The following is a 17,520-nucleotide window of genomic DNA, read 5'->3' as shown; positions in this document are numbered from 1 at the left end:
CTGGTAAATGACCTCTACTGTCATCTTGGTTTTCTGTTGTGTAAATATTTGGGAGGAGGGTGGGGGTGCGTTGTTGGAGAAACAGCAGCACTATGTGGCAGTCTGGGAGTACTGCATGTTCATGTGGGCACTTAGCAGACTTGAGCTTCACCCAGTTGCATCATGCTTACAAGTCAGTTTCTTTGTTGGCTGTTTCTGTTCATTAGGTACAGTAAGTAACATCATTATGTGTACATGCTTGTGAAAGTTTGCATTTCTCTTTCCAAAGCCTATTATATTTTATACAATCATAATCACAATCACATTGATCAGATTTCTACATAATTACTTTATTCAACAATTTAGTCAATTTATAAATATCCACAACAACCAACATTTCCCAAAATATATCTCACCTAGTATGTTGTTCATTCAGCCCTAACCACAAGTACTGCAAAACCAAACAGGATATTTATACAAAGCTCCTTAATAAGATTTCTTAAGTTCACTCTGAGTGTTGAAAATATAAACCCCTAATCACACACATGCCTGGTGTGAAGTGTTCCTGGCAGTCCCCAGACCACTCAGACTGCTCTTCCGGTAAGCTGGAGTGCTCTGAACTGGGTCAAGGACTAATTCACAAGTATGAACACCCAGAACAGGAACTTTCTATTTATGTGCAACTGACAATGTGAACAGACACATTACAAAACTATTTATAGTCAGATTTAAAGTCATAATGTGAATTATTATAATTAAATAGGGCATAGACCTACCAACGACAGATTGAACTAGCAACATTCACGAACGCAACAGTCAAAATTGAAGGGAAACTGTTAAATATAACTATATTTATGCTTATACATTTTAACCTGTTATTGATATAGTATTCCCTCCAGTCTGTAACAACACAACACTGAAAATACACTTTCCATCAAACTAGAAGGACCAGTGCTTTAGGGCATGGCTGTCCACTGGAGATCTAGCCTTCTGTAGGTTTACACTCCAACCCTGGGCCTGGAGATTTACCCTCCTACAGGTTTAGCAGGATTGGAGTGTAGGGGGGGGGATCTTCAGGAGCAGGGTTGGAGTGTAGGAGGGGGGATCTTCAGGAGCAGGATTGGACTGTAGGAGGGGGATCTTCAGGAGCAGGGTTGGAGTGTAGGAGGGGGGGATCTTCAGGAGCAGGGTTGGAGTGTAGGAGGGGGGATCTTCAGGAGCAGGATTGGACTGTAGGAGGGGGGGATCTTCAGGAGCAGGGTTGGAGTGTAGGAGGGGGGATCTTCAGGAGCAGGATTGGACTGTAGGAGGGGGGGATCTTCAGGAGCAGGGTTGGAGTGTAGGAGGGGGGATCTTCAGGAGCAGGGTTGGAGTGTAGGAGGGGGGATCTTCAGGAGCAGGGTTGGAGTGTAGGAGGGGGGGATCTTCAGGAGCAGGGTTGGAGTGTAGGAGGGGGGGATCTTCAGGAGCAGGATTGGACTGTAGGAGGGGGGGATCTTCAGGAGCAGGATTGGAGTGTAGGAGGGGGGATCTTCAGGAGCAGGGTTGGAGTGTAGGAGGGGGGGGATCTTCAGGAGCAGGATTGGAGTGTAGGAGGGTGGATCTTCAGGAGCAGGGTTGGAGTGTAGGAGGGGGGATCTTCAGGAGCCGGGTTGGACAGCCCTGGCTCGGGGAGGGAGGGGTAAGCAGGGTTTCTGGAGTGGAGACAATCAGCCAGTCTTGACTGAGAACTTGAGGCCATGTCTGTTGAGACGGTCGATGAGAGTCGTCTTGGCAAACGCAGCTCCCGGGCTGTACACTCCTCCTCTGGAAAGCAGACAAATATAGAGAGAATATATATGAGAGAGAAAGAGAGATAGGTGATGGTGAGGATGAGAAAGGGTGTGGGTGAGTGTGTGTGTGAGAGAGACAGGTGAGAGAGCAAAAGAGGTGGACACAAATAAAGGTGAGAGTTACAGAGTGAGAAAGAGAGGGAAGGAAAGAAACAGAAAAAGATAACGACAGAGAGGAGGGGGTGAGAGGAGGGGTGAGAGGAGGGGGTGGGAGGAGGGGGTGGGAGAGGAGATGAGAATGAGAGGCAGGGAAAATGTGACAGAAAAAGAAAAGGAGAAGTGAAGAAACCCACTTTTATGAGGGTTCAAAATGTTGAGGACAAATAGGGAGGAAGTGAAACCCCACCTACCCCATGGGAAGAGACTGGGGTTCGTTCAGTAAAGTGATGGCTGCCTGAACCATTGCAACCGGGGTGGCAACATAGCCAGGCTCTGTGGACCAATCACAATTTACTTCAGTACAATCACACTTTTAAACTATTGGACACAATACATTTTCAGATAACCCGATGAATCAAACCGAGATAGCAAGCCTAATACCTGCTCCTTTGACCTGAGTGATGATCTTAGCGTTGGGTTGTCCTAGAGAAGGTTCCAGTCCGTCCCCATAACCTTCCCCATAAAACGTCAGACAAAAAGAGGTTCCTTCCATCTGAAAGACAAGGAGAGCAGTGAGCCTGTTCCCCAACACCAGAGGGGTGTGTGTGCGTGGGGGTCTGTGTGTGTGTGTGGGTGGGGGGGGTCTGTGTGTGTGTGTGAGGGGGGTCTGTGTGTGTGTGTGTGGGGGTCTGTGTGTGTGTGTGTGGGGGTCTGTGTGTGTGTGTGTGTGGGTGGGGGGGTCTGTGTGTGTGTGTGGGTGGGGGGGTCTGTGTGTGTGTGTGGGGGGGGGGTCTGTGCGTGTGGGAGGGCGGGTACGCAGGTTTTTCATGTGTGTGTGAGAGCACAAACACCACAGAGTATGAGACATATTCTCCAGTAAACCCTACCTGAACTCAGAGATACACTATGCTTGAGACGTACCTACTTCAACCTTAGATCAAGGCCTCAATTACAGCACACAACTTCTTAAATTAGACAAATCATGATGTGTCACTAAGTCTGTGTACCTGTTTCTTTGTAGGGCCGGCACTCGTGAACAACCCGAAGGAAAAGAATCCTGGGAACTAACGGGGATCAAAACACAGAAACATTCCCTTAACACTTAATCGCAAGAGGAGCTCATTATTTGCAATCAGTGAAGTTAAGAACCTATTCCCTCAGAGCTACATCCCTCTCTTTACCCCCCGAGACTTTCACACTGGTTTGACAAGCTAATGGAGCTAGCTAGTGTACAGTCCATGGAGCGCAGGATGATGGGTGCACAGTGCAGGTGGATAGTAATATTAATGTTATTAAATATGGACCGTAATGAGTAGTTTTCTTCCCAGGCCGAATTTGACCATGAGCCAGAACAACAGGCCGCCACAGAACATCTTCACCACACTGCCAATGCCTCCAATCCCTACATAAGCACTGTACTGTACCTGGAGGAGAGGAGAGGGGATGGGACGAGAGAAAAGAATGATAAAAATAAAGACATGATTCAGTCACTTTGTGAGTCATCATTTCGCCCTCATTACAGGAAGACTGGCAGCAGATGTTTAAGGAGCTGTGTAAATGAGACATAAGAAAGCTTCATTAGTGCGAACGTTGTGACTAAATAGGAAAAACACATTGAGACCAACTCGAACATTGGGCTGTTATTGGATTGGGATCACAGTCTGCAGTGCAGAGAAGGAGAGAAGACTAGACCAATCAAGCATGATAGATAGACCTGAGTACCTAGCTGGTAACAGAAGGGTGTGTGTTGGGTTGATGTTGTTGTTGATGTTTTACATTTACATTTATGCATTTAGCAGACGCTTTTATCCAAAGCAACTTCCAAGAGAGAGCTTTACAAAAGAGCATAGGTCACTGATCATAACAACGAGGTAGTCCCAAATATTGCAAGCAGCCAAAACATGAAGCATACATTGTGAAAAAACTAAACGAGTGCCAAAGGGAAGAACCATAAGAGCATGCAGTTATACACGTTACAAATTATTGTTGTTATTGTAGATGTTATTGTTGTGTTGCTGTTATTGTTGTGTTGATGTTATCGTTGTGTTGATGTGGTGTTGATGTTATTGTGGTGTTGATGTTACTGTGGTGTTGATATTGTTATGTTGCTGTTATTGTTGTGTTGCTGTTATTGTTGTGTTGATGTTATTGTTGTGTTGATGTTATTGTTGTGTTGATGTTATTGTGTTGTTGATGTTATTGTTGTGTTGATGTTATTGTTGTGTTGATGTTATTGTGTTGTTGTTGTTATTGTTCCGTTTCTGTTATTGTTGTGTTGCTGTTATTGTTGTGTTGCTGCCTGCCATCCAGGTGAGCAGGTTCTCACAGGAGACTGCTGGTATTCCTCGTAGAAGAACCGCTGGCTCCTCCTGACCACCGAGGCGTCAGAGCCCAGGAATGGGACGGCATACTGCTCTACCTCCTTACTGAAGAACAGGCTACCCCTGTCAACACACACACAGGTACACACACACAGTAAAATATACAGACATATTCAAACAGAGATCGAAAGAGGGAGATTGAAACAGAACCAGTGGTCAGTATAGTCTTGACGTGCATTAAAATAAACAACCCTTTTTGAAGAATCATCTTCTCACAGCAGTCCAGACACAGAAAAGCAATACATCGACAGATACTCCTCCATTATCTACCACCACTGCCAAAGCCACATAGCAATAAACTTTCAATTGTTTGAAATCAATTCAGTCTGAGTCAGTTGGCAATACTTCACCTGTTCTTGACTCTGGCCCCTACCACAGGAAGAGGCTGGTGGCCAAACCTCCTCCTCAGCATCTTCAGATAAGCTCTGTCTGCAAAGCCGTAGACGGCTGACTGCCAGGTCCCATCGTGAATACAACCTCCCTGGAGGAACAGGACACGCTTTAGGAAGGCCACCAACAATCCCAAATAAAGACATTATATAAACAGCCTACATCTTCCAGATACCCAACTTATATTTTATTGTAAATTTTATTTAATTCTAATTCCACTTAGTACTGCTAGTTTATGTACCCTTAGTATAGATAGTCCACATATTTTAAATTTAGGTTCCTATATGTTTATTGTATGCAGCTTCCTGACAAATTAAATTCCTTGTCTGTGCAAACTTTCTTGGCGAATAAATCCCTTTCTGATTCTGATTCCATGGGGGAGTCAGATGGGAGAGTCAGAGCAGCAAGTTATCAGGGGGCAAACCTCAGGGCCGGTGTGGATAGTCAGAAAGCTTTCCACGGCCGTCAGAGTTCCTGGAGAAACATAGAAAAACATGTTGCTTTGCTACTGTGATTTCTACGTTTTTACAGTTTCACTAGTTTACTTGGACAACTCTTCCACAGTAAACAGTGATGTTAGTAGCATGACCTTTGAACTGGTCCCGAGTGTACAGTATCCCCATGTCTGCTGGGATGGAGTCCACTCCACAGCTGCCCACCACGTACACGTTCGCATCCACGGCCTGGCTGTGGTAGTCCAACTGCATCCGCTCCAGGAACTTCAACAGCCCCCCCCAAAAACATAAACAAGTTTAGAAGACACATTTATCCAAAGCAATGTACGGAGGGGATTTGAACCTGAAAGCTCTTGATCTGCCATCAAATGCTCTACCACTGAACTAAACCTAGTGATAGCTATGACATTTACATTACATTTTATTCTTTTAGAAGATACTTTTACCCAAAGGGATGACGTGTGCATTGTATCTGAAGTGGCTTTATGATGAAACAGCCTACCTGAGGTTCTCCACAAATGTCTATACAGTGGGATCCATTCTCTATGCAGGCCTTCACCACTGGCTCCCCATAGAACCTGTACTAAGGAGAGTTAAGATACCTCACACTCAAACACGGTCACAGCTGTACATATTGTACCCAGGACACTTAAAAACAGTTAGTGCATGTAAACTTGTACATACAGTCTTAATTCCAAACAGTGTCTCAATCTGCATGGCTTTTCATTTAGCTATGTAAGTTTTTGTCATATTGCACACCATAAACTGGTTTCTGATTCTGGTAGTTGCTGTGGGATTTAGAGAAGTACAATGAATTATCTATGGGGATTTTTAAAGGTTGTATACTTATATTGTTGTATACTTACTGGCCCCACACAGTTGAGAATCACCACTGCCTGTTTGCACATGATGGCCAGGGACTCTGCCTCAGAGACATCAGCCACAATGATCTCCACCTCTGTCCTCAGATCCGGCTGACCTGGAGACAACGGGGTTATCAGCACCGAATGCATGGTAGAGGGACGATAGTCAATTACACTGAGTTTATATAATCTGCCATGGACTTTAACCAGAGGCTGGATACTGTGAGGGGAAACCTCTTGGCAACTTTGAGTGCCTAAAAAATAAATAAATGCAAATGCCACCTGGAAAGTCAATGTTAAAGTCGTGTTTTACAACAGGATGCAACGCGGGCAAATAGGTCAAGTTCAATATGTTGTTTACCAGTGATGATACATTCCAGTGCCAATGAAAATTGTCTACTGTGATCGAATGTCTGACATTTAATCTTTGGGTGACTTGCGGGAAGAGGACATGACTGTTTTGTTTCATTGGTAATAATAAGCTGTTTCATACTGAGCGTCTCGGCGGCTTGATTCAGAACTTTCTCCAACCGCGGTCTGCTCCTCCCGGCCAGGGCCCATGTCAGATGTCCGCTCGGACCCTCGGCGGTACAACGGGCTAGCTCTTCCACAACAAACTGCCCAGTGAAACCAGAGGCTCCGAAAATGATAACGTGGTATGGTCTAGTAGTTGAGGTGACGGGCGCCATTGTTTAGTAATTAGCTAACACGCTAATCCGCCAGTTAGTATTATAGTAGCCTACTACGCAACAAGCAGTGCGCAAATAAATTACTAGTCTACCTTGGTAACGGCAAGTTGACAGTAAAAAAAAAATCGTTGCTGTAGTTGTAGGCTCTACCGCTCACCCTGTAAATGAAGGGCAAAATAACGTAGTATAACAGAAACTACATACTAAAAGGATGGATCTTTACCCTCATAAATGCTGTTATTAAGTTATATGGACATTCAAATACACAATCGTGCCAACCTAGAGCACGCTCTATACGCAGCATGCGTGACCACTGAGCCGCGCCGACTGCAGCATTGGCAATATGAAACTTCTGGAATTAGATTGATCAATTCCATGGTGGACGGAGACATCAAGTGTCTAAATCATAGTACTGCATTTTCTGACCTAGATTTTACAACCACTACAAAGCAAGCAAGACCGCTGAAATCACGTGTATTTATTTGATATAATGTATATTAATCTAAGAATACAAGTCAACATAAATAATATAAGATAAAAACAAGGTATATGTGGAAGCAAATCAGTGACATAATGTTTTGAATTGTAAAAGGCATTGAATACTTAATATTGAAAATTGAACACCACCAAATTTGTTGGTTTTGAATTCACCTCTTTAAATTGAAACGTGAATTTATTTCAAAAATTCTGATAAATACATTGAAATAAATTCATGTTTCAAATTTAAAGAAGTGAATTCCAAACCAACACATTTGCTCGTGGTTATAATTTCAATATTAAGTATTCAATACCTTTGCAAATTCAAAACATTTACTTCCATAGATATTGCTCTGATGCAACATTTGATAGTAAACAACGTACAGCAGCACTGTGACAACAGGAGGTAACAAATCATTGGCCTCGACTCAACAACTTTGAGCATTAGATGGAGAAATTATGATTTAGCATATCAAAAACACAAGTGCAACACAATGGAATGAATCCATGCTTAAAAGGGATTTTGTCTATGTCATTCCAGTAATGGTTGCCTGTCTCTACTTTTGATTTCTCTGGGGCCAGCCAGAGTCCACTTGTGTTAGACATGTTGAGTGTTGGACGTCAGGTAGGGTAATACACAAGACATACACAATTCAGGAAAGCAAGAAAATGTACACAAAAATACACCCGGTTAAAATGATACTAAAAAGATTGTAAAAAACATATCATGTTCTTAGAATACAAAGCCAGTACATACAAGAGGTAAAACACTGAGCACTGATGGTAGGAAGTGCCTGAGCCTTTGGAGAGAGCCATAAAGTACTGTGTGTTGTTCACTGACACCCAAGATGGGGAGTCAGATGGCTGAGCGGTGAGGGGGTCGGGCTAGTAATCAGAAGGTTGCCGGATCGATACCCCGCCGTGCCAAATGACGTTGTGTCCTTGGGCAAGGCACTTCACCCTACTTGCCTTGGGGGGAATGTCCCTGTACTTACTGTAATTCGCTCTGGATAAGAGCGTCTGCTAAATGACTAAATGTAAGATGACATGTCTAAATACATGGTCAAAGGGAGTATTTTCGATTATTTGGGATATACATGATATTGTCTCACAGGACATCACAGGACATCACAGGCCGTGCTGTACTATAACCCACAAACACCTCAGCATGCACATTCTCCAAAGTTTTAGTGTTCTGCCTGATAATAATGTAAAAATATATGATCGTTACCTCATCTGACAACCACTTTCATTTAACTGTGTGTATGTGTTCACACCTTTATCCCAAGCAACCTACATTTAAAAGTCAGCCGCTCAAGTATAATACGAAATGTGGAATGTTGTATTTGTAAGACAATGTCGCACAAAACACACGGATTGCGCGTGAAAGTCAAGGAAACTCAATCTGGAAAATCATTGTTGTACCTTATAATGGTACATATAAAAATGTATCTAAGTTCAATCTCCTTGTTTTATGTTCTTCACAAGCCATAAGTACAACTTTAGTGATTTTTTCCCATTCAACTGCGCTACACATGTTTTTGCTACTGTACAGTTAGTTTTCATGTACTTCTGTGCGGTACGAGTTGTATTTTCTCCTTAAGATTTATTCTGTTGACCATCCCTGATGTGTCATTCTTTAAAAGGAGAAACAGCAGTGTATGTGAAAAGGCATTGACACTGACTGCATCAAATATGTGCCATGAACACTCAAGTAGGCTTTCTAATAAAACCACTCCAAATGCTATCTACCACTCAAGGCCTGTATACATCCGTTTACCCAGTCAGCCTCAGCCTCTGTCCCTTCAAACCAAAGTAGAACTTCCTTCCTGTTCACCACTCCTTCTCTTCACCAGTGCGAGACTAGCATTATCCAATCCCCTTCTCAGAGAGAGAGAGAGTCCATGAGCTTCTCCATGACCCGTTCCTGACCTGTCGTGAGCTGGCTATGACCTCAGGGGCAGCCAGCGTCTCAGCTCGTCCAGGAAGCGGCGCACGTGAGTCACGTAGAAGTTGGCGTTGTGGGAGAAGTCGGTGCAGATGCTGGAGCAGGAGTCCACCAGGGCGCAATACACCGCTGTCCCACCCAGGCTCATCACCACGGTGACTAAGCACAACAACAGCAGGATCAGACACGAGTCTCCGCCCACCTCATCTGCATGGAGGGAAACGTAGACAAAGGCAAAGCGTCAGCTAGGACATACATGACAGATGGTATTTTTATTTTCAAATGCTGCTGTTGTTGTTTTTATATAACCTCTTTCTGTCAGAGGCTTAACTGCAGCAGAATCTTACCAGAGTGTGTGTGTGTGTATATGTGTGTGAATGTAAGTGTGTCAGAACCGTACCGTGGTCTATGCCATCCTCTGGCTCAGAGAAGCGGACCTTACGCTTGGAGATCTGTTTGATGACATCAGGATCGGGGGGAGGAAGTCCATCCAAAGAGGCCCGTCTCCTTTTCAAAATGGACACCAGGCCATCTGGTGAACTCTGGAAAGAACCGGAACCAAATTACCACATCAAACCTTCTGGAAGATTTGCATTTTAAACATGACAAGATGCGATGACACATCACTAAGTGGGTTCAGTGGCTACTGTCAAAGAAATATGCAAACCTCTCTCACTGCCACATCGAGAAGAAGTACTAATGTTACAGAACCCTGTCAAATTAATGATGGCTGTGAAGTGTGAAAACAGATCAGAGCAATCAAATGTCTGAGCTGATCCTGAGTGGCCTGAGGACATTTATCATTCTGACATTTCTGCAAAATCCACCATATTAATTGCACAAGGTCAATATACATGGCTCAAAGACTCAGTGGACTTGCAGATGTCATTACATCCACAGTCAACCCAGGATATGAGGACCTGTTTGGCAGACTGTCAGTTACACTACACAACGGACATGGATTTAGTCTCAAGGCTGCTAAGAAGTAAGGTGCTCTTTTCATTCCTGATCTTCAGTAAGGTTCATATTTATAGTCTGGGTAAGGGTGAGTGTCAGTAGTGACACCCCCATTTCTCAATAGAAATCGTGTTTTTCCTGTCCTTTTTCCAGAATGTCGTAAGTGACCAGATTGCATCCAACACTGTAACATTTAAGTCCACACCCAGGTCTAGAACTCCCAGATTCTAGAACTTGACATTCTAAACTCTACGGATGGCTGTTGTGGTCTCTCCATGACATCACAGCCTTTGTGTCCCTCAAATCTCCCTGGGTCGTCTCATTTTATTGGGTGTGGCCCATCTTAAGCAAACACACATCCGGCCAACACGCTGATTACTGAGATTGTGGATCTGCCAAGACCAACTCCCTGAGAAGAAGGCTACATAGAGGTTTTCCAGAGCCAAGTTGTTACGGAGCTGGTTTTAAAAGGTTATATTCTCTTTGTAGTTCATGACTCTGTGAGCGTTTGGCTCCGTTTGGAGTTAGATGGGGGAGACTGATTTTGTCTCTGATATGTCTCGTGTTACTCTAGATGCCTCTACAGTTTAGGCTGTTGGAGACTGTTGTGAACCTCACTGGAGAGAAATGGAAAACATCACAGCAAATGTTTGTTCCCCCCCAGAAAAAGATACACAGAGGAGAAAAAGAGAGAATAAGAAAAACGAAAGAGAGGGAGAGAGACAAAAAAAAGGACAGTTAGAGAGAGAAAGGAATGGAGGGGGGGGGGGAGAACAGGAGAGAGAAGAGAGACAGAGAGAGAACAGGAGAGAGAAGAGAGACAGAGAGAGAACAGGAGAGAGAAGAGAGACAGAGAGAGAACAGGAGAGAGAAGAGAGACAGAGAGAGTACAAGAGAGAGAAGAGAGACAGAGAGAGAAAGGAAGACAGAGGTTACGGTCATCCTCATGGTGTTTCTCACCCCCTCCTCGTAGGACAGTTTGGCGAGGTCCTTGACTGAGGCCTGGGGAACGCCAGCAGGCCACTCCAACAGCACCTCCTCCTCCGGACTCTCCTCTCCTGGCTCCTCACACTCCTCCTCACCCTCTTCCTCCTCCTCCTCTCCTCCTTCCTCACCCTCCTCCCTCTCCTGGTCTGGTTCATGTGAAGCGATTTCAGCAGCACCCTCTCTGACGTCATCCTCCCTCATGCCACACTGCCCCCTGGTGTTTGGGATGTCCTTCAGAATTGCGTCTGCCATACTCTTCTGAAAACAACCAGTCACATGACAGGAAGCACAGATGTAATACAGATGTGGCTGAAGATACTCACAAGATGAAAGAGGATCTTACCACGTGTGCACCAAGTGTAGGCCTGGTAAAGGAACAGCAGAATGACAGAGGAGGAGAAACGAGACAGAGGTGAAAGGGATGGACCAACAGAGAGACAGAGACAGAGAGATGGAGCAGGAGAGAGAGAGAAAGAGGTCAGACATGGTAACTGTTAGCATTCAAAGGCATTTGATTTCACATATTTAAAAGCTATTATGACTGCAGGCTTCTACAGTAAGTGGCGTCTGGTTTCCAGCTGAGTCAATCTCCAACTAATGGCATGAATCCACTAGCTTAAGAGACAACATGGACAGGGCACAGCTATGGACTCTCAGGAAAACCTATCTGGGTTTAAAAGACTTAGACTACAAAGAATCATATGGTGACAATTATATAACATTTCAAACTAATGAAAAAGCGTTGCTGGAATGATGGCTGTTTATCATGGTAGTTTCTTGACTGGAAAAGCAGCATTTGCGTCTGATATTATGGGAATTATCTCACTCTGCTTGTCCACCAAATAAACCTAACTCTTTCTATGTTTACCTTTGTTGTTCAATTACCTTTGATCCCTGTCTGGAACTCAAGTGATCAATCCCCTTGTTTTGTGTTCTTTATAAGCCACATGAGTACAACTTTTGTGAACTTTGTTTTCTAGAATTCTAGAATTAAATTCTAGAATGTGGTCATCTTCCACTGGAACAGCCCCACAGTGTTCCTAAGGTTGATGTGCAGAAGGTTCTCACCTGTGGTGGGTCCTGCAGATCTTGCTGAGAACATCTATGTGCTCCTGACCAATGCTGTTGGGCTCTTGTGACAATCTGCTCAGGGATTGGGTGCTCTCTCTGCACTGGCTTTCTGAAGGCAGAGAAAAGATCATTCAAACGCACTGACACACACAAGTGCCCACACACATTCTCTCTCTCTCACACACACACACATTCATAAACACGCACAAGCACATGCCTACACACACATTCATACACACACTTGCCCACGTACACATTCTCACACACACGCACACATTCACAAACAGGTCAGTATAGTCATATTAACTATGTTGGTCTAGCTGATCGCTGGGGATGGATGTCCTGGGATGGTGGTTGCTCTACAGTACGATTAGACTACAGTACCCCAGCTCTCCTGCAGGGCGGCGAGATTGGACAACAGGCGCTCATGATAAAGTCTCTCCAACTGCAGGAACTGGACCGCCCAGGGGTCTGATACAACCAGGAGTTAAGAACACAAACACAGTAAAGTTCCTCTTTTCTGTTTCCCTTCCCCAACCTTTTATCTGCGTGCACTCTATATGTGTCTAACTATGTAACTCTTTCTCTTCACGAGACGTTTTCTGCCTTGTGGTGCGGTTACCGTGGCAACAGCCCGAATAGGCGAGGCGATGTAAACACGAGTCAGAGGGAGGACTGGAGGAAACTGAAGCATAGCCTGCTGGGGAATCCCTAAGAGGACAGACACGTCAAGAAGACAAACCCTCGCTTGGACTGGAATCTTACACCGCACTTCTACAACAAACTGGAGTGGAAACATTCCCCCGAACAGGACCAGAAAACAGTCCTGTTCTTTGTCACACAATTGTAAAAGTGACATTGAATCACTGTCCCTTCTCTGGAAAACATATGTTCCACCAGGAACTCAAACTGTCTAAAGAGAAGCAGGAAAAGTTCAAACCCAAAGTATAGAGGATACAGTCCTCTTCAAGGGAGTAGGCCTCGGCAATCTGTGGAGAGGAAACATAAATGGTTCACGATGGAACAGACAGAAATCTGCAGCTTAAACCATTAACTCAAACCTAACTTGTTATATTCAAATGCATTTGCACGTTGTCGACTGGGTTTGATGGAGAGTCATATGCAGTAGTGACTACCATGTCTTGAAGTACAGCCAAGTCACTTGACTAGTTGGATTGTGACTCCAACTTAACCTAAAGGGACGTTACCACTGGGCTGGGTGCTAATCTATGACAACTTCCACATGCTGGAACACACAATACAAATGGTAGAGTTACATGAAAGACTAGACTTGTGTATATTTTCATAGTGATATGATCACAATATTATTCAAGTATTTTCATAGGCAGATTAAAATGAATACACAAGACCAAGATCACATGACAGAGCTCCACATTCCAAAAAAAGACGTGGATCTGACCTTTTCACCCTATCACATGATCCTGATGATATCAGGTGATATGGCTGAGACTCAGGCTTATAGGCATACTTCTACTTTTGCATGTTTTGAAGTATACAGGAGCTTAACTCTTATCACAAACGGTCAACTTCAACAGTCGGGTATAACGACAGGCAGTTTTCAAAGGTCTCCGACTTCAGATGTTTTGTTCATCAGACCCAGATGAAAAACTGAACAATAAAAGGACTGGAACCTTTCACAAGTTACCATAACACGTAGCTCATACTCACAGGTATGTCCCTGTTCTGTCTCTTTACCAAGACAAATCCTGACCTGGGCTGATCCACACCATCCTGCACATGCTCTCTTACAAAGAACAAACATTCACAAGAATCCATTCAAACAATGGACTGCATACATTGCCATGTAAGGGGACTTTAATGCAGGCCAACAATATTGGTAAGCTTGGATGTCCCATCTCTTTGCGTATTCCATATTATCCTTGGCTAGCTATTCCGTCACCGGTCTGATAGCTACCAGGCAAGGATCACAGTGCAAGGCTTTCATGTGGAGCAGAGACAAGCCGATTCTCTCATTTCTAGGGGCTCAGGAACCGTATGGCTAGATCTCTGTTTCATTACCAGATCTGCAGACACAGTTAAATAAACTTAGGTGCTTTTATAGCCGAGTCATAGAAATAACAAAGAGTGTCAAAAAGAAGTGGGGTCGGATGTTCAGACTGGAATAATGTAACAATAACAGAGTTGTGAGACTGAGTCTCTCTTTCCCTTTTCTATCTCTTTGTTTCTCTCTCTCACAAGTGCCCTCTTTCTCTCTCTCATCTCAGATGTCACTCTGTCACCTGTCAGTAGAACTTCCTCCTGATCTCACCCACACCGGGTTTTGAACCCAGGTCCTCTGAACTCCAAATGCAATGACCACCTCTATGAACACCGCTTTTACCAGCTGCGACACTTAAAAGCTAGATCTTCAATGGGGCAGGTTACATACACACACAGACACACACACACACACCTGGTGCAGTGACTGGGGCAGCAGGGCGTGGTCGCTGTGTTCCCCCAGGCTCTGTAGGGAAGCCAGCAGCTCAGGGCTGGGCCCACCTCTGGGACCTGCTGGAAGCCACAACCATAACAGACACTTCACACACATATAGCCCATACAGTCTTTCACCTTAAAAAATGACAATAAAAAAACAGTTTTGCGTTTTCATAAGTATTTACTGCCTTAATTCCACAACTAATTCACAAGTCAAATTTGTATTTTATGACTGTTTTGTAGTCTAAAAGGATGGATGAAGATTTTCAAAAAGTTATGCAGTATACAGTAAAACAGACAGTACCCTGCAGGTGTGTGTTCTCAGTACCTGATATGACCTCCGCAGACCCCCCATCACCTCCCTGAGGAGGCCCAGTCTCGGTGCCTCGGTTTGGGCCGCTGCTTTTGTTCCCCATCCTTCCCGTGGTCCTTCTCTGGGTCAAAGGCTAAGTCTGGAGATGAGACCCACTGAAATGCTGGGGTTGGTTCTTATTGCGTCAATAATTCAAACTGGTCCGTCCTGGGTGGAAACATTGCTTGTGGGAACTACAATTCATGAAACAAGAGAGGGTGGGATTCGTAGTTCTTAGTAGTTGTGCAGTCTCATCCACTTGAGTTTGTCTTGTAATTTGGCCACCTCAGTATTATCCATTAAAGCACCAAGCGGGTCACCAAGGAGCTAGTGTCTTCACTCTCTCCAGACCGCTGCATTTAGATAGATATGTAAACAGGGTTAGGGTTAGAGATAGGTACTTCCATTAACCCCTTATGGGAATGTGTGGTTCATTGTGTTATTGTTACAGTGGTTATAGTGTTACTGATAGTGTTCTTGTGTCACACTGTTAGCATGTCATTCTCAGTGACCTGACACTGTACAATACCTTCCTCACTGTGGTCATTCAGTTAGGACTAGAACCATTATGATGAGAACCAGAGGAGTTAGTCTGTTGAATGGAGACAGATGGTCTTCTGTCAAAACTACAGTTTCCCTCCAGGCAGACAGAAAATACCATGTCTGTTCTAAATGAATCTGGGTTGAATGAAACATATTTGTCCATAAAGTGCAGTGCAGTAACAGCCATGTTACATCACCAACGCAGCACTCTTAGAGCCAGCCAGAGTATAGGCTAAGGAGCTTGGCCAGCCTTCACTGCGAGAATAACATGGCATCCACATCCAAAACAATATATTCGAGCATAGACGACCACAGGGTATGTACACCACTGCGTGTCACTCGCAACAGGAGCAGAGGGTCACTCCGAATGGGGCATAATCCCAGTCATGTAAGGGTACAGATCTGGAACGTGGAATGTGAAGGTGTCTTTGCAAATTAGGATTTGCGCGACAAAATACAAGAAGAGAGGAGCAGTGAGTCATAAGAAGTGCTTCGTGTCTAACACGCTGCATTCACCCTGTGATTATCACGCCCGCATGAACACGATGGCGATTTCCTGAGGAGTGCAAGTAACCGCAGCGCCACATAATGGAATGTTGCTACGGACGCACATTTAACGTAACGTAGGCTAGTTCATTCTGTGTATAACGGACAATAATCTCTTCTATCTACCCCTGAGGTGAAATGATCCCAAACTATGAAAATAATTTCTCGCACTAGTAGTTAGGTGTGCGAGTGAGAGTGTAGCCAATAGTAGTGACTGCACTGTAGTTAAAAGTGAACATGTGGCTGAAGGCAAGTCAGGTCGCTTGTTGAACAGATTACATTAATTTCATATAACTATTTAATAATTTGCATGCATACAGTACTATGTTACGAAATGTAACATAAAATGTAGAGACTATAGTGTATCAAATAGCTATCAAAAAATTGTATCTTGTCATTTTAAGGTTTAGGCGGAATATCTAGCCCAACATCTGTTCGTGTGAAATCAAAGGATGCATCAGTACTCACACTGGTTTGCGCTGTCTTGTAGATTTCGCCTGAACATCTGATCTATTCTTCACCCCTGACGTCCCGGGACGCGGTGTTCTGGTTGTCGCCAACGCAATCAAATCAGAAACCTCAATCTGCACTGTGGCATTGGGCGATGCTCTTCACTCTGCGGTTCCATGGTTGTTTACGACCTAATCCGGGCATTTTCTTATTCCATATGCCTTCATAGCAAATGTAATTTATTTATTTCTTAAAATAGTCGATGGTGCCATCTTCTGGCAAGTGGACGACACTTGCTCCCCACGCGTTTATGGGCAAACCATTCCCCATTCGCCCATTCCAAATAAAACTTAAATGTTTAAGATTACTATTTTAAAAAGTTGTATTCACACAATAGACATGCAGTCGCAATGGTGTGCACAATCTGAAATTAGTTAGAAAACACCATTGCCATTTTCCGTTCGAACTGTTCTCGATCACTGTGAAAATAGCTTAATCCTCGCAAATCGTAATTACTTTTTAAGAATTGTACTGAAAAATATCAAATATACACCAGATTATTCTAACAAAGTCTGGCCTACTTCCACACCCTTTACATTTTCAATAAAGGTTTTCACAAAATTCAAATAAATCGCTAATCTTCATCATCGCTAAATAGCATGAATTTGAGACTAATGTGAATGTTGAATATGAAACTAACTTCACCTCGCTTAATCCAAGCTGGTATGCATTTTACACTGGAATGCATTTTACGCTGGAATGCATTTTAGGCAGGTTTACTAATTACCTTTAGCCAATGGGTTTCCAATCAAATTTATAATTTGTTCCTACTTCCCAATTTAAAAACCCCGTGTTTTCATTTATCAAAAAATCGGTTAGATCTGCTGCTTTTTAAAAAGGATTTCTGATTCGCCTAATGATGGTGAAGTAGAGCAGAAACGGAGACGGGGGCTTCAATAGGAGCACTTTTGTGTGTGTGTGTGTGTGTGTGTGTGTAATGAGACTGACTTGGTAATGGGCTACCTTTCGAGTTGAACTCTGTTTGA

At 43.9% G+C, this 17,520-nt stretch overlaps 2 protein-coding genes across 6 annotated transcripts; both read right to left on the bottom strand.

Annotated features, from left to right (window-relative positions):
• Positions 1–308: 308 nt before the first annotated feature.
• On the bottom strand, positions 309–7,028 carry sccpdhb (saccharopine dehydrogenase b). The gene is made up of 12 exons (XM_084699881.1): positions 6,493–7,028; positions 6,003–6,115; positions 5,639–5,719; positions 5,271–5,400; positions 5,106–5,155; positions 4,642–4,772; positions 4,237–4,354; positions 3,215–3,334; positions 2,918–2,974; positions 2,352–2,463; positions 2,162–2,243; positions 309–1,785 (listed from the first exon to the last, which is right to left on the bottom strand). The coding sequence occupies exons 1-12, from the start codon at positions 6,686–6,688 to the stop codon at positions 1,689–1,691; spliced, it is 1,287 nt and encodes a 428-aa protein (XP_084556007.1). The 5' UTR covers positions 6,689–7,028; the 3' UTR covers positions 309–1,688.
• cnstb (consortin, connexin sorting protein b) lies at positions 6,017–16,683 on the bottom strand. Of its 5 annotated transcripts, none has more exons than XM_084699884.1 (11): positions 16,493–16,683; positions 14,912–15,288; positions 14,563–14,660; positions 13,087–13,117; positions 12,513–12,599; positions 12,126–12,237; positions 11,401–11,422; positions 11,031–11,315; positions 9,514–9,655; positions 9,098–9,320; positions 6,017–6,115 (listed from the first exon to the last, which is right to left on the bottom strand). In XM_084699884.1, the coding sequence occupies exons 2-10, from the start codon at positions 14,997–14,999 to the stop codon at positions 9,112–9,114; spliced, it is 1,074 nt and encodes a 357-aa protein (XP_084556010.1). In that variant the 5' UTR covers positions 15,000–15,288; positions 16,493–16,683; the 3' UTR covers positions 6,017–6,115; positions 9,098–9,111. The 5 variants fall into 5 exon arrangements, with proteins under 5 accessions (XP_084556010.1, XP_084556009.1, XP_084556008.1 ...); XM_084699883.1 differs by lacking the exon at positions 6,017–6,115 and adding an exon at positions 15,465–15,527 and having other exon boundaries at positions 7,162–9,320; XM_084699882.1 differs by lacking the exon at positions 6,017–6,115 and having other exon boundaries at positions 7,162–9,320.
• Positions 16,684–17,520: the final 837 nt, after the last annotated feature.

This window comes from Hypomesus nipponensis, chromosome 6 (genome assembly GCF_054491055.1).
Source record: "Hypomesus nipponensis isolate SF chromosome 6, ASM5449105v1, whole genome shotgun sequence".
NCBI classification, from domain to species: domain Eukaryota; kingdom Metazoa; phylum Chordata; class Actinopteri; order Osmeriformes; family Osmeridae; genus Hypomesus; species Hypomesus nipponensis.
The sequence above is the reverse complement of the archived record's forward strand: the minus strand, read 5'-3'. Positions and strand labels throughout refer to the sequence as shown.